Genomic DNA, 16,605 nt, shown 5'->3' with positions numbered 1-16,605 from the left:
AAAATAATGAATATTTTTAAAAAGGAGTTTTCAGACATTTGTATTAGTAATAGCAGACTTGTTGGAATCTCTTCAAGTTATGGTTTTTGTTTTGTTTTGATTTCCTTTAGACTGGTATGACTTTTGTGTGTAATTGTTTTATTGCCAATAGTTTTGTATGGTTTACTTCCACATAGCTGACTTCTTTCCTATGCTCTTTGAACAGAAAAGAAGCCCAGAAATGTTTCTGTGGATCAGCCAATTGCCGGGGTTACCTGGGAGGAGAAAACAGAGTCAGCATCAGAGCAGCAGGAGGGAAAATGAAGAAGGAACGATCCCGTAAGAAGGATTCAGTAAGTTTGCATTCTTCTTTCAATTTTCACATTAAAAAATTTAAAAAGCGAGGTGGCTTTTCTGATTGAAGGTTATAAAGTCATACTACTGCCACCAGCCACCAGAGAAATCCAAGATCAGATGAGTTGTTACCAGAAGAGATGCAGTTGCTATTTTTATTTCAGATTCATAGAGATTGGAATTGGGTACTGAGAACTATTAAAGTATTATTGAAAACACCTGGACTAATAGTTTTTCAGATTCTTTAAAACTCCTAAGTACAAGTAAAACATATCTTTTCTCCCTGATAGCTCACTATGTCTGCTGTACATTTCTAATCCCTTGTTATTGGTTTGTCTTTGTTTGGTACTCTAAACTTTGAGTGTTCTTCAAATCTCTGAAAACCCTCTTTTGAGTGTGAGAAAAGTTTTGAGAGGAAATAGGTAACCTAAGGCTGAAACAGGAGTAGTCACAGATGCTCTTTTTATTTAATGAAACAGCAGTTGATAGCTTTATTTTGTACCCCGTCTTGCCTGAGTTACTCCTGGGATGGGGATGGGGTTCTTGGTGGGGAGTATCCTGTTACTAAGGGGGCTATCAACTGCGAAAAGGACTTTGTGTTTAAAAAAATATTCTCCTCCCTTTTTTGAGGATCCCTTTGCTAGAGCACTGTTTTTCAAAAGTGTGATCCTCGGATCACTTTCTTTAGAACCACTTGGCTGGATCCATAGTAAAAATGCACATTTTTGGGCCAGACCCTAGACCTGTGAATCTTAGTGGAAGGGCTGAGAAAATCCCCTTGTGATTCTTTTGCAGTTAGCTTATTCCTGGACTTTTCAGGAACTTAGTACTCATGAGAACTATAGATGACAGCAATTTTTCTGTTTAGATGGGGAGATAGAAGAAGACATGAGGGAGGTGATAAGAGTATAATGGTTAAAAGGTAACATCAGTTAAGCACAAATTAATTTGAGGGAATTAAGTATTAAGAATCTGAAACTGTAAGAAGATACAGATAATAAAAAGCATTGGAAAGGTCCATTTAGAAAAAGCAGAAAAGGACAGTTTATATAACAAACACCTATATTTGCACCACCCATCATGAACAAATGCATTAGAATGTCATGTGTTCTTTAGCTCTTTCTTTCTCTCTTTCTCTCTCTTTTAAAAACTGTATACATTTTCAAATGGTTTGGCTTTGGTTTTTTTGAGACAAGGTCTCGCACTGTTCCACAGGCCAGAGTACAGTAGAGTGATCACAGCTTACTGCAGCCTCGAACTCCTGGCTCAAGTGATCCTCCCACCTTGGTCTCCCAAAGTGCTGGGATTACAGGCATGAGCCACAGTGCCAGCCCTTTTTTTTCCTTTCTTTTTTTTGAGGCAAAGTCTCACTCTGTTGCTTAGGCTGGAATTCAGTGATGCATTCATAGCTCACTGCAGCTTCAAACTCCCGGGCTCAAGTGATCCTCTCGCCTTGGCCTCCCAAAGTGCTGGGATTACAGACATGAGCTACCACACCCAGCCTTCAGCCCTCTTTTTATTTAGCATATATAGTGTAACTTTATGCCAAGCACTTTTCTAAGCACTTGATGTATTAGCTCACATCACATATAAGCTTAAGTGAGATGTATTCTCACAATAAGCTTATAAATTAGGTAATGATTTTTCCTTTGTTACAGATAAGAACACGCTAAGGCACAGAGAGATTATAGTGTCACCCAACTAGGTGATGGAAATGAACTCCAATCCAGCATCTTGTCTCTGCTCTTAACCATTGTGTTAAACTACAGTCAAACTGTAGAGTGCAGTCCCCTCCTACCTCTGAGGCAACTATGGCCATAACAATAAATGCTTCTGTGTTTTGGAACATATTGAATTGTTTCGTGTAACATTTTAAAAGTTTTTATAAATGGTAAAATATGTCTGGGCATGGTGGCTCTTGCTTATAATCCCAGCACTTTGGGAGGCCGAGGCAGCAGGATACCTTGAGCCCAGGAGTGCGAGACCAGCCTAGGCAATATAGCAAGACCTCATCTCTATTAAGAAAAAAAGAAAGAAGAAGAAACGATATAGTATATATGTATTTGTGTGCATTTTTTTACCCTTATTTTTTAATTTGATCTGAATTCATATATGTAGATGAACATTTGTTTCTAACTGCTGTAATGTTTTTCTTTTTTTTTCTCAACTTCTGCATGATGGTCATTTGAAATTTTTTCATCATATAGCAGTTTATTGACATATTTTCCTACTGATGAATATGAATACTTATATGTTTCCAATTTTTGCTCTTTCAATATCTTTTTTTTTTTTTTTTTTTTTTGAGACGGAGTCTCGCTCTGTAGCCCAGGCTAGAGTGCAGTGGCATGATCTTGGCTCACTGCAAGCTCCACCTCCCGGGTTCACGCCATCCTCCTGCCTCAGCCTCTCGAGTAGCTGGGACTACAGGCAACTGCCACCATGCCCGGCTAATTTTTTTGTGTTTTTTAGTAGAGACAGGGTTTCACCATGTTAGCCAGGATGGTCTTGATCTCCTGACCTCATGATCAGCCCGGCCTCCCAAAGTGCTGGGATTACAGGTGTGAGCCACCCGGCCTTTGCTCTTAATTTCAAAGTTAATATCTTTGCACATGTCTCTTTTGCACATGTTTCTTTAAGATTTATCTATGGAAGTGTAGTCACTGGGTCATACCTAGTCTGTTAGCTTTCTTTACTTGACTACAGGACATTTTTCTTTAAACTCCATTAAATTGCTTTTGTTGTTAACTCTTGTTTCATATAATTGGTGGTTTACCAGAGCAACCACAAAATAGTTATTAAACATGTTGACCTAAACTAGTATCTCCATAAAAACTTTCCAGGCCAGGCGTGGTGGCTCACGCCTGTAATCCCAACAGGCGTGGGATTTGGGAGGCTGAGCCAGGAGGATCACAAGGTCAAGAGTTCAAGACTAGCCTGGCCAACATGGTGAAACCCTGTCTCTACTAAAAATAAAAAATTTGCTGGGCGTGGTGGTGGGTACCTGTAGTCCCAGCTACTCTGGAGGCTGAGGCAGGAGAATTGCTTGAACCTAGGAGGCAGAGGTTGCAGTGAGCCAAGATCACACCACTGCACTCCAGCCTAGGCTACAGAGCAAAACTCCATCTAAAAAAAAAAAAAAAAAACTTTCCAATGGCTATTTCCTATTTTCAAAACTTATAGAATAAACACATTTTAAAATTAATTTATTGATGAGAAGGGACCTTATTATAGATTAAGAGGTGGTATTATATCTGTATCATACTTCCGTTAGGTGACTTTTTACCTTTCTGAGAAGATTTAAGGATAACTCCGAGGAACTAAGGACTAGATATTTCTGTCATTGGTTGATTGTTTGTATTCAGGTAATAGTGTGTCAATTTCAGGATAGGTCTTGGTGCCTACTGACTGAATTAGAGGTAACTTGTATCAAGTCATTCCGTAGGCTACAGTCATTGGTTGCTCCAGATACAAATTTGAAGTTATTCTGGAACAATGATGTTTTACATGAAACTTTGCCCAGATAAACCCAGAATGACCCAGAATGAACCTAGGTTCCTAGAATGATGTGAAAGATCATTTGCCCTTGACTCTAATGCAGAGGTTAACTCTACTTTTAATTTCACTTGGGTTATCTCCTGCGGAAATTCCTTTTTTGCATGCCTAGATTCTGAGTTTTGGTCAGTTACAGTTGAGCAGAATTACAGAAGCAGAATCACAGAATTCAACTGTTTGAACTCACAAGATTGAGCCTTGGGAATTTCTTTGGGTAAAGGATGCCATGGAAAGGACAAGGTAGCTAGCAGTTCAGAATGCAGTTTTGCATGTATAAACTGTTGACAAGAAGATGTTAATAATGATTGCACTGTAATCCACATCCCTCATGCTACCCCTTGATTGCTAAACATTTTTTATCCTTGTTCTTATGATTGCATCTGAATATAGCTTATCTCCTTAACGAAACTATAAGCTCTTCCAGGACAGGTGATTATCTTCTTTGGCTATGTCACACACTTGGTACTTACTTACTTGATGGAAGTATAATGAGTCCCTACTATGACCTGATGTTATTTGTAGTTTATGATACGAACAGAAAATAGTCTGAAACTTCCCTTAGTCTCTATTGTTTGAGTTTTTGAAATAAATTAATAATGATTTATGTAATAAAGAGGGTGAAAAGCCACCTGAGTGAGAGGAAATACTTACTTTCAACTCATAACAAATGAATACTACTATCCAGAATATGCATAATGAGTGTAACCAGTATCCTATTAATAAGAAAAGAACAGCCAGCACAAAAGAAAAATAGACAACTTCCAGAGACACTTTACTAATTCAAATAGCCAATAAACATGGAAAGCTGTTCAACCTTATTAGTAATCTGGGAGTGCAAATTAAAATTACTCTCACCAGATTGATAAAAATTAAGTTCCATGATACATAAGAACAACAGATCTCATACACTGTCAGTGGGGAGTGTAAATGGGGGACAACCACTTTTGAAAATGCTTTAACATTATTTACTGAAGTTGAAAGAACATATGCCATATGAGCCAGCAGTTCCTGGGTGTATAAGCAGAGAGCCTAGCTATAATGTATATTAGAAGTCACAACAGCATTGCTTATAATATCAAAAAGTAGAAATTACTCAGATATCTATTAACATAAGAATGAGCCAGGGGCGATGGCTCATGCCTGTAATCCCAGCACTTTGGGAGGCCAAGGCAGGCGGGTCATCTGAGGTCAGGAGTTTGAGACCAGCCTGGCCAACATGATGAAACCCCGTCTCTACTACAAATATAAAAATTAACCATGTGTGGTGGTGGGTGCCTGTAATTCCAGCTACTCGGGAGGCTGAGGCAGGAGAATTGCTTGAACCCAGGAGACGGAGGTTGCAGTGAGCTGACATGATGCCACTGCACCCCAGCCTGGGCAACAGAGTGAGGCTCAGTCTCAAAAAAAAAAAAGGATAAATTATAAAAGAAATAGTCATGAAAATAAACTGGCTGCATACAATAACATGGATAACTCTTAAAATGTAAGTTTGAGTGAAAGAAGCATGACAAAATATTTTGTCCAGTATGATTTCATTTCTATAAAGATGAAAAATAGATACAATTTTATATACCTATGTAACAAACCTGTGTGTTCTTGCACATGTATCCCAGAACTTAAGGTAAAATTAAAGTAATAAGGAAGCAAGGACAAGAGTGAACCTTTCATTTCAAATAAAGTTAGCTTCCATCACTAAAAAAAAAAAAAAAGAAATTTTAATATTTAGGAATTTGCATGTGGATAGTAAACCTATCAAGAAAATTGAAGGCCCATTTCTTAAAATATTAGGATAAGTTATCTCTAAAGCACAGGAAGAGTTGCTGTTATAACTAGGAAGGGGTAGGTACATGGGGCACTGCAGGAATGTTGGCAGTATTCTGTTTTTAAATTTACCTGGATGGTGGCTATATGGGTGTTGCTCACCTGTTTATTAAACCTGTTTACTAATTGTTTATATATTTTTCTGTATATATATGTATACTGCATACTGTATGTTGTATTCCATCAAGAAGTATTTAAAATGCTACTTAGACCTCTTAGTGCCAAAAATATTCAAGTAGTAAAAAATAATATTTTGCAATGATTAGGTACTCAATAAATTTTCAAGTACTGTAGAATTGTGCATATATATGCACTATATAGAGTAAATACATATTTACTCTATATAAATTAATTATATTTAAACATATATATTTAAGATATAATTTTCCAATTATCAATATTTTAAAAATATACCCTAATCATTCTTACATTTATGTTTACTTTTAGTTACTTACCTCATATTCTTGGATGATGTTGACCCATACATAAAATCTAGTACTTTTAGTAAATGTAATTTAATTGAAAGGAAGGGAGACAAACTCAGTCTTCCCACCTGTCTCTCCCAGGTACCCTAAAAGTTACTGCACAATTGATTGCTATGCTTGAGCACCCAAAATTAGGGGAGCTGTATTATCACCACTGGAATTGGCATGCATTTATATGTATGTGTGGTATAGTACAACCACTGATGGCTGTTCAAGGGTTATTCGTCTTTATTTTGTTTGCAAAAATTAATTTATACTGCAGTTTCTGCATTTTTACTGTTTTTTTTTTCTTTAGTTAGAACGTTATTTTCTTTATATCCTGGAAATGCCTTATTACAATATCTATTCAATAAATGTTATTGAATGAATGTAAGTAACATAATTTAGCTTTATCTCAGAGTTTTAAACAGTCATAACATACCTAATTTTAAAAAGAAAATACATCTTTTTTTTTTTTTTTTTTTTTCCTAAAGACAGAGTATTTTGTTCTGTTGCCCAGGCTGGAGTGCTGTGGCATGATCTTAGCTCATTGCAACATCCGCCTCCCAAGTTCAAGTGATTCTCTTGTCTCAGCCATCTGAACAGCTGGGATTACAGGTGTGCATCACCACAGCTGGCTAATTTTTATTTTATTTTATTTTATTTATTTATGATGACAAGTCTTGCTCTGTTGCCCAGGCTAGAGTGTGGTGGCATGATCTTGGCTTACTGCAACCTCTACCTTCCGCGTTCAAGTGATTCTCCTGCCACAGCCTCCCAAGTAGCTGTGATTATAGGCACCTGCCATCATGCCTGGCTAATTTTTGTATTTTTAGTAGAGACTGGGTTTCACCATGTTGGCCAGGCTGGTCTTGAACTCCTGACCTCAGGTGATCCACCCACCTCGGCCTCCCAAAGTGCTGGGATTACAGGCGTGAGCCACCGTGCCTGGCCTAATTTTTGCATTTTTAGTAGAGATGGGGTTTTACCATGTTTGCCATGCTGGTCCCAAACTCCTGGCCTCAGATGATCTGCCTGCCCTGACCTCCCAAATGCTGGGATTACAGGTGTGAGCCACTGTGCCTGGCTAAAAATACCTCGTTTTTTAGTCCTGTTTTATTTACATCTCAAAACTCTGTCAAAAGCAGTGTTGTGGCTGTTACAGTTGAGGGGGAAAGTAGAATTTTAAATCCCTTGAACTCTTCTAATACCATAGAATTTGGGACCCAGGAAAGCTTACTTTTAGGATATGCAAGGAAAAGATATCTTTAATGAAATTGTCTTTCTTGGATTAGGACAACTTTAAATTGGTTTTTCTGTTCATGTATTTACTCAGAAACTTAAATGGTATTGGAAATGAAAAAGAATGAGCCTTAAATGTACATTTTAGAAAGAAAAATGGTTTTGAGTTTCCACAGCCTCTCTCAGGTAGCACTTTATATTTTCTCATTCTTATTCTTTACCAGAATTTTCGAGTACAGTATGAAATAAAAATGTTCCGTGCCTTGCCTGAAATTACAGTAAGGTATAAATAGCTAGTTAAGTAAAAGAAAAAGTAATAGAAAATTTTCTTAAGATTCTTTCCTTTTAGTTTTGCTTTTCTCTGAATCATTTCATTGTAGACTTTTATCATTTCCTGCTAAGTTTTAATGCTATCTGTATGTCTTCTCCTTAGTCTCTAGCTTGTCTAAATTTGATTCTGTTATTGCCGCACAAATTATTCTCAAATTCCACTTTGGGCTGGGCACGGTGGCTCACGCCTATAATCCTAGCACTTTGGGAAGCTGAGGCGTGCAGATCACAAGGTCAGGAGATCGAGACCATCCTGGCTAACACGGTGAAACCCTGTCTCTACTAAAAATACAAAAAATTAGCCGGGTGTGGTGGCACGTGCCTGTAGTCCCAGCTTCTCAGGAGGCTGAGGCAGGAGAATCACTTGAATCTGGGAGGTGGAGGTTGCAGTGAGCTGAGATTGCGCCACTGCACTCCAGTCTAGGTGACAGAGCGAAACTCCATCTTAAAAAAAAAAAAAAAAAAAAATCCACTTTGATCATATTATTCCCTTGTTCAGAATTCTGTTCAGGTTTTATCAAATTCAAGTTATTTTATGTTACATTGAGATCTTCTAATCTAACACCGGTCTTTTTTTGTTTGTTTGTTTTTGAGAAGGAGCCTCACTCTGTCACCCAGGCTAGAGTACAGTGGCACAATCTCGGTTCACTGCAACCTCAGGCTATTCTCCTGCCTCAGCCTCCCGGGTAGCTGGTACTACAGGCTCCCGCCACGCCGCCCAGCTAATTTTTGTATTTTTATTAGGAACGGGGTTTCACTATGTTGGCCAGGCTGGTCTTGAACTCCTGACCTCAGGTGATCCACCCGCCTCAGCCTTTCAAAGTTCTAGGATTGCAGACATGAGCTACTGCATCTGGCCCAATCTTTTATTTGGTATGGTTTTTCTCAGTCCCTCACCATGCCTTACCTGTTTGAGCTTTGTTGACCTATGCACTGTTATGATTTCTTATTTTCCTTTGTTCACACTTTCCTCACTACTTTGCTTACCTTTTCTTCTTGTCTTTATCTTATCTATTTCTAATCTTATTTTAGTGACTCATTCTAATTACTCCCTTACGTAGACCTCTTAGGTCTACGTAACATTTACAGTTAATGCTTCCTTGTTTGGTTTCATATGAATTAATTTAATCTCCCCCATAATAAATTCTTTGAAGGCATCTTTATATCCTGTAACTGCCATAATGCAGGACTGGAAATAACCTTTGGTAGGTTGATTCCCAACCCCCCATTATTTACATTTAATATTTAAAACACTCAAAGAATATATATGTTACAAAGCATAATTATAAAATCCTTGTTAGTGCTTCTCTACTTCCTTCTCCCTACCTGGAGGTTACCACTGTTGTACATTGTGGGTCTTACTTCCTTGCCTTTTTTTTTGAGACAGGATTTCACTGTGTCACCCAGGCTGGAGTGCAGTGGCAAAATTATAACTCACTGTAACCTCAGTCTCCCAGGTTCATGTGATCCTTCTGCCCCAGCCTCCTGAATAGCTAAGACTATATGCACATGCTACCATACCTGGCTAATTTTTTTTTATTTTTAGTAGAGATGAAGTCTGGCTGTGTTGCCCAGGCTGGTCTTAAACTCCTGAGCTCCAGTGATCCTCCTGCCTCAGCCTTTCAAAGTGCTGGGATTACAAGTGTGAGCCATCATGCCTGGTTATCCTTGCCTGTTTAAAAGCAGTTTTTCACATATGTATCCCTAAAAAGTTCAGCTTTGAGGTACATAAAAATGGATTCATATAGCATGTAATTCTTTGGAACTTGCTTTTTCTTAATGACATATTTTTAAGATTGATGGATGTTGTTGCATTTGGCTGTACTTGATTCCTTTCACTGTGGTATTATATTTCATGGCATGAACATGGCTGGTTATCAAACTTGTACAGATATTTGGGTTGTTGGCAATTTTTTGCTAGTATAAGTGTTGCTTCAATGAACATTCTTAGGAATCTTCAGGTACACATGTGCAGAATTTCTCTACAGTTTGTTCTGATAGGTAGAATTTCTGTGCATGGGGATACAACTATTTTTCAGGCTAATGCTTTATTTTTTTCTGAAGCACTCTGCCCCATCAGCTGGGTCATTCATATGCTGACATCATAAAAGGATCATTATATATTAAAATGTATAGCTTATTTAAGTTTGAGGGAGATACATCTCACACAGCAGTGTGAAAACCCAACCATCATATTTATGAACCATAAAGGATCTCTGAAGTCCTTTTAGTTTAATATAATTTGTTTATGGTCTCCCATAAGGGCAGGTTTTTCTGTTTTGGCTCATTGCACATCTCCACCTAGAATTATACTTGACTCATAATAAGTTCTTGATACGTATTTGATGAGTGAATGAAATGCATTTCAAATATATTATACCACTTTATACTTTCATCAACAGTAGACTTAATATTATCAGCCTTCTTAATTTTTTCCCTCAGTCTAATACCATGGTTTCCCAGTTTGGTCTTAATTTGTGTTTTCCTGATAATTGATAAGGTTGAGCAACTTTTTGGGTTTTTTAGTTTTTTGTCGTTGTTGTTGTTGTTGTTTTATAAAAAGGTATTTTTATTTGCTGTGGTAGGTGGATGGAGAGCTAGAAGCTCTGATGGAAAATGGTGAGGGTCTCTCTGATAAAAACCAGGTGCTCAGCTTATGCCGGCTAATGGTTAGAATTGAAACTTTGGAGCAGAAACTTACCTGTCTGGAACTCATACAGGTGAACACTTTAATGTTTATTTTTTATTTCTGGTTTTGGAGTGGGAATGAATGAATGAAGATGAATGAAGAAGGAATAATTCTGATAAGAGTTAGTCTTATTTGTTTGTTTGTTTGTTTAGATGGAGTCTTGTTATGTCATCCAGGCTGGAGTACAGTGGTGCAGTTTCAGTTCACTGCAACCTGTGTCTCCTGGGTGCAAGCAATTCTCCTGCCCCAGCGTCCTAAGTAGATGGGATTACAGGCACCAGCCACCACGTCCAGCTAATTTTTGTATTTTCTTGTTAGAGATGGGATTTCACTGTGTTGGCCAGGCTGGTGTCGAAATCCTGACCTCAGATGATCCACCTGTCTCGTCCTCCCAAAATGCTGGGATTACAGGCGTGAGCCACCTTGGCCGGCCAATCTTATTTTTTAAATGGATGTGTGAGTTGTATATGACTTTCAAAGCTTGTACCATATTATTTAAAATGACTAAAAGGGTTCAGTATCATTTTATCTATTAGTACAAGGATTCCTAATCCCCAGGCCATGGGCTGGTTAGGAACGGGGCCACACAGGAGGAGTTGAATGAGCATTACTGCCTGAACTCCACCTGTTGTCAGATTAGCAGCGGCATTCGATTCTCATAGGAGCATGAACCCTGTTGTCAACTGCACATGCGAGAGATCTAGGTTGTACACTCCTTATGAGAATCTAATGCCTGATGATTTGAGGTGGAACAGTTTCATCCTGAATCCATCCCCCACCCAGTTCGTTGAAAAATTATCTTCCATGAAACTGGTTCCTGGTTCCAAAAAGGTTGGGGACCATGGCATTAGTAGACCTGGTTTGCTTTCTGTCTATATTCAAAGAATGTGGTGGCGTTTTTTGTTTTTTTTTTAAATGTAATAATTCATCACACTTGTCATAGCCTAAAACCTCCAATTATTAGCATGCCAAAGCCATTTGTACTACATGATCTCAAAGCATGAAATTTTAACAGTACTCTTTTTTACACCAGTTTATTAAGTATGCCACAAGATGTTAGATAACACAAAATGATTTTTTTTTTTTAGGGTCTTGCTTTGTTGCCCAGGCTGGAACACAGTTGCGCAATCATAGCTCACTGCAGCCTTGGAACTCCTGGGCTCAAGTGATCCTCCTGCCTCAGTTGCCTGGTAGCTAGGACTACAGGCACACACCACCACATCTAGCTAATTTTTATTTTTATATTTTTGTAGAGATAAGGGTCTTGCTATTTTGCCCAGGCTGGTCTTGAACTCCTGGCCTCAACCAGTCCCTCCCTCTTCCACCTTCCAAATTGCTGGGATTATAGTCATAAGCCACAGTTTAAAAAAACCATGATGATTAAAAAACAAAACAGGAAAAAGAGGTCTTTTCAACAATCATCTGAAAGGGAGAGAAGAAAGAATTATTTAATGATTAATTTTTATGGTTTTGTTTTATTTAAAAAGGTACATGCAATTTTTTCTTAGTTCAGAATTTTCATTATAAATGACTTATTAATATTTATGTAATTTTCTACGTTAGTAAAATCCCAGTTGACTGGCTATATTTTGTGTATCAGAGAAGATTATAATCTGTTTAAAGCATTTGTTGTAGAGTTCCATTTAGGCTAATGAAAACAGAGTTTCTAGGTTGTTTTTGTGAATGTAAGTGAACTCTATAGTGTGTAATATATACATGAACTCTCCTCGGGCTCTTTGTAATATTCTGGTATTGCCTCCCAATACTCTACATCCTGTCTCCCTTCCCCCATGAAAGAACACACACTCACAGTCCTGCCTGAAGTCCTTTCTGGAACGTCATGGGCTGTCTTTGTTGTGGATCTGGATGGCAGAGCTAGGTGACGGCCGGGAAAGTAACCAGAAGCTTCAGGAAGAGGTCAGTTCACATTTAGCTTGCTTGTTTCTTAAAACCACTATATTGATTGCCTAGGTTGTGGGTATGTGATAATATCAGTAATTATGAATTTAGCACTGTATCAGTGGTATTAAATAATCAAATAATTTTTTCATCTCAGTATCATTCCTTTAACTATCTAACCGTACATTCACCTTGTTAGTAGTTTGTCCCATGGTTTTCCTATAGTATCTTTTTAAGGTTGGTACTACATAACAGGGAACTACAAGAGCAAGATATAATCACAACAACAACATAGTTAAGTGAAAGATCCAGTTTGTTGTTAAAACCAGAGTTTTAAAAAGATGGGAAGTTATATAAAATTTGAACTGTGGGGCCTAAAGAATTGGTAAAGATCTGAATTCTGCATAACAAGAGTATGAACATTTTGAGGAATCTTTTAAATAAGTGTTTTAAAAGATCTAAGTAAAGGTTCATTGACAGCATTGTTAGTGGAGTAATGATATCTTTACCTTTCTATGAAATTAATAATATTTTCTAACTTTCTAATTTGTAATATAATCCCAAAGTCTTTTATTTAATAAAAGACTTTTAAAAACAAACAAAAAGGAATGGGCAGATAAGTACTTGTTCTTGCCTCCATCCTTCTCCCAGGAGATTTGACTTGAGGAAATTGAGGAAACCTTGGGGTTTCTGTGGAACTACATTGAAGAATACTTCAGAAAAAATTCTTGGATTTCAGAAGGGGTGAGGTTGTCTGAGAATGAGGAGAGGGTCTCTCTTTGCTAGATAGCTATTTATCAAAAGCTAAAGAGATGTCTGCATTTTTGTGTGTATGACAGACATCATTTAAATATGTTATTACATAGCTCCCAAGTCTATATCGCAGGCACTTGGTGAACTTTTTAAGAAAAAATACCCAGGATTGGTCCAGTAGTATATATGTTTAAAAAGCTACCCAGGTTTAAGAACTACTGGTAGAGGATATTGATCAGTCCTATTTGATGTTGTGATGTTGCTCCACATTTTATTCTTGCTGATCAGTCTTATTAAAAGTTTTTCTTTCTTAAAGAAAGCAATATTATGATTTTTAAGTATGCTTGTGTTTACAGAGATGTAGGTCTTAGTAAAGCAGTAGCAAAACTGCACTACCTTTGCAGAAATAATCTGAGTTCCATCTAGAGATTGAAAAAGTCAACTGTAGGCCGGGCGCTGTGGCTCACGCCTGTAATCCCAGCACTTTGGGAAGCTGAGGCGGGCAGATCATCTAAGGTCAGGAATTCAAGACCAGCCTGACCAACATGGAGAAACACCGTCTCTACTAAAAAAAAAAAAAAAAGCAAAAAAAATTAGCTGTGCATGTTGGTGCATCCCTGTAATCCCAGCTCCTTGGGAGGCTGAGACAGGAGAATCGCTTGAACCAGGGAGCCAGAGATTGCAGTGAGTCAAGATCACATCATTGCACCCCAGCTTGGGCAACAAGAGCGAAACTCTGTCTCAAAAAAAAACAAAAACAAAAGCAAAGTCAGCTGTAGCCAGGTGCAGTGGCTCATGCTGGTAATCCCAGCATTTTGGGAGGCCAAGGTGGGTGGATCACTTGAGGTCAGGAGTTTGAGACCAGCCTGGCCAACATGGTGAAACCCTGTCTCTACTAAAAATACAAAAGATTAGCCAGGTGTAGCGGCGAGCACCTGTACTCCCAGCTACTTGGTAGGCTGAGACAGGAGAATTGCTTGAACCCAGGAGGCGGAGGTTGCAGTGAGCCAAGATCGTGCCATTGCATTCCAGCCTGGGCGACAGAGTGAGACTCTGTCTGCAAAAAAAAAAAAAGTCAACTGTACAAAGTGATGTAATTTTTTTTTTTATGTTTAATCAGATTATAAAGACTTTGGAACACTTGCCCATTCCTACTAAAAATATGTTGGAGGAAAGCAAAGTACTTCCAATTATTCAACGCTGGTCTCAGACTAAGACTGCTGTCCCTCCGTTGAGTGAAGGAGATGGGTATTCTAGTGAGAATACATCGCGTGCTCACACACCACTCAACACACCTGATCCTTCCACCAAGCTGAGCACAGAAGCTGACACAGACACTCCCAAGAAACTAATGTTTCGCAGACTGAAAATTATAAGTGAAAATAGCATGGACAGTGCAATCTCTGATGCAACCAGTGAGCTAGAAGGCAAGGATGGCAAAGAGGATCTTGATCAATTAGAAAATGTTCCTGTAGAGGAAGAGGAAGAGTTGCAGTCACAACAGCTACTACCACAACAGCTGCCTGAATGCAAAGTTGAGAGTGAAACCAACATAGAAGCTAGTAAGCTACCTACGTCTGAACCAGAAGCTGACACTGAAATAGAGCCCAAAGAGAGCAATGGCACAAAACTAGAAGAACCTATTAATGAAGAAACACCATCCCAAGATGAAGAAGAGGGTGTGTCTGATGTGGAGAGTGAAAGGAGCCAAGAACAGCCAGATAAAACAGTGGATATAAGTGATTTGGCCACCAAACTCCTGGACAGTTGGAAAGATCTAAAGGTAAGGAAGCATCTTTTGTTCATTTCAACTTGAATTACTCAGGTTTAGAGTTCTACAAAACTAAGCAAAATTAACTACTTTTTTAGCCATGCATATTTCTGAAAAATGGAATAATGTCTCTCTTACTGTGTGTCTCAAACATCCTCTAAACCGTGGCAAGAGTCGTATTAGCCAAACTAATATACAAATGTCTTCTTTTCTCTCACTTAGAAAAGTGTATCATAATAGTGAGTTCAGTCATTTAAGTGCTCTTCACATTAAAAACAAAAATCATTTGAGTAGCAAACTTAGGATTCTATTTGTAATGAGAAAAAATTAGTGTTTAAATTTATTGGAAATCAGTTGTATTAATGGAAAATTAAAAATAAATTGGAAAACTAAGGTAACTTAGCAGCTTATTAAAAATGATTGAATGTAAATTTGTATTTTAGAAAAACAACTTTATGGGCCGGGCGCGGTGGCTCAAGCCTGTAATCCCAGCACTTTGGGAGGCCGAGACGGGCGGATCACGAGGTCAGGAGATCGAGACCATCCTGGCTAACATGGTGAAACCCCGTCTCTACTAAAAATACAAAAAAAAAAAACTAGCCGGGCGAGGTGGCGGGCGCCTGTAGTCCCAGCTACTCGGGAGACTGAGGCAGGAGAATGGCGTAAACCTGGGAGGCGGAGCTTGCAGTGAGCTGAGATCCGGCCACTGTACTCCAACCTGGGCGGCAGAGCGAGACTCCGTCTCCAAAAAAAAGAAAGAAAAAAAAAGAAAAAGAAAAACAACTTTATGGAACTAGTTGGTATTCACTTCTAATATTGTTTCTGAAATGGGCCTGCTTTTAAATGCCTATTTCTTTGGACAAAAGAGGAAAAATAGATCTGGAATTCTTATGCCTATTATACACATAATCTCTTGTTGAAGAGTGTAGCAAGATGTGTGCAGGGTTTGCTTTGCAGAAAACCCAGACTGAGTCTTGGATAAACACTAGAATGAATAACAGGATAAACGTAGGAGAGGTATGGTACATTTCATTTGTAAGTGATCTGGACTTGGGATCCATGTCTTGAGGACCCTGTGGGAACAGGTTACTTACTAGCTTCTATTTTTCTGTTCCTCCTTTCTTCTGCCAGAGATGAAGCAACCAAATAAACCAACAATCTTGACTTATTTGCAGCAAGATGAACACCTGAATCCTCCCTGCCCCTAATTATGATGACAAAGCTCCCTCCATTAAATCCTGTATTTTGACCCAATGAAACTGGCCTTAAACACTGAGCAAAATGAGTAGTTGGTGGTTGTGTACTGTGCTTCCTCATTTGCTGTGTTGAGACCCTTCTTTAAGTATGTTGTGGTTTCAGCTGTGTTTACCCATTTGAGCTCTTACTCATGTTACTTTCATCACTTACAATTCAGTATAAACTCAGCCTTACAGGCCTTTTTCTAAATATAAAAGGAAGGGTTCATAGTAAATCTGCTTATGAAGTCAGTATGTGAACTGCAGGAATCAGAATTGCAGTTAATTGAAAGAAGTGTTGGGATAGTCACTTGATGGATTTTATTTAAGGCCTGCTTTGTGACAGCACAGGAGTCCCTAAAAGGAGTCCCTCTTGTGTTTGGAGGCTGCTAGTTGGAGCCTGTAAAGAAGCTCAATTAAGAAGGTGGAGATGAAGACAAGTACACAGATGGACACAAAAAAGGCCTTTACAGCTGTAGTTTTATGGAAGGAGAATAAGTAGGGTTATAGACCAGT

The 16,605-nt window shown here is 38.4% G+C and overlaps 1 protein-coding gene and 1 pseudogene across 9 annotated transcripts in view; one reads left to right on the top strand and one right to left on the bottom strand.

The window, feature by feature from the left end:
- LOC105480624 (SET domain containing 2, histone lysine methyltransferase) overlaps positions 1 to 16,605 on the top strand; it is a 152,977-nt gene that overhangs the window by 69,462 nt on the left and 66,910 nt on the right. For 6 of the 9 annotated variants that reach the window (XR_011620032.1, XR_011620033.1, XR_011620034.1 and 3 more), the window contains exons 9-12: positions 206 to 332; positions 10,328 to 10,462; positions 12,229 to 12,348; positions 14,204 to 14,866. Coding sequence is in view for 6 of the 9 variants with exons in the window: in XM_071091569.1 (XP_070947670.1) it covers positions 206 to 332; positions 10,328 to 10,462; positions 12,229 to 12,348; positions 14,204 to 14,866 (1,045 nt within the window). In the remaining 3 variants the exon portion in view is untranslated. The remainder of the gene's footprint in view (positions 1 to 205; positions 333 to 10,327; positions 10,463 to 12,228; positions 12,349 to 14,203; positions 14,867 to 16,605) is intronic. The other 3 variants (XM_071091572.1, XM_071091571.1, XM_071091570.1) reach the window with 2 other exon arrangements.
- LOC112426474 (small nucleolar RNA U13) lies at positions 9,817 to 9,956 on the bottom strand (annotated as a pseudogene).

This window comes from Macaca nemestrina, chromosome 2, assembly GCF_043159975.1.
Source record: "Macaca nemestrina isolate mMacNem1 chromosome 2, mMacNem.hap1, whole genome shotgun sequence".
Taxonomy (NCBI): Eukaryota; Metazoa; Chordata; class Mammalia; order Primates; family Cercopithecidae; genus Macaca; species Macaca nemestrina.
This window is presented reverse-complemented; position numbering and strand designations above follow the sequence as displayed.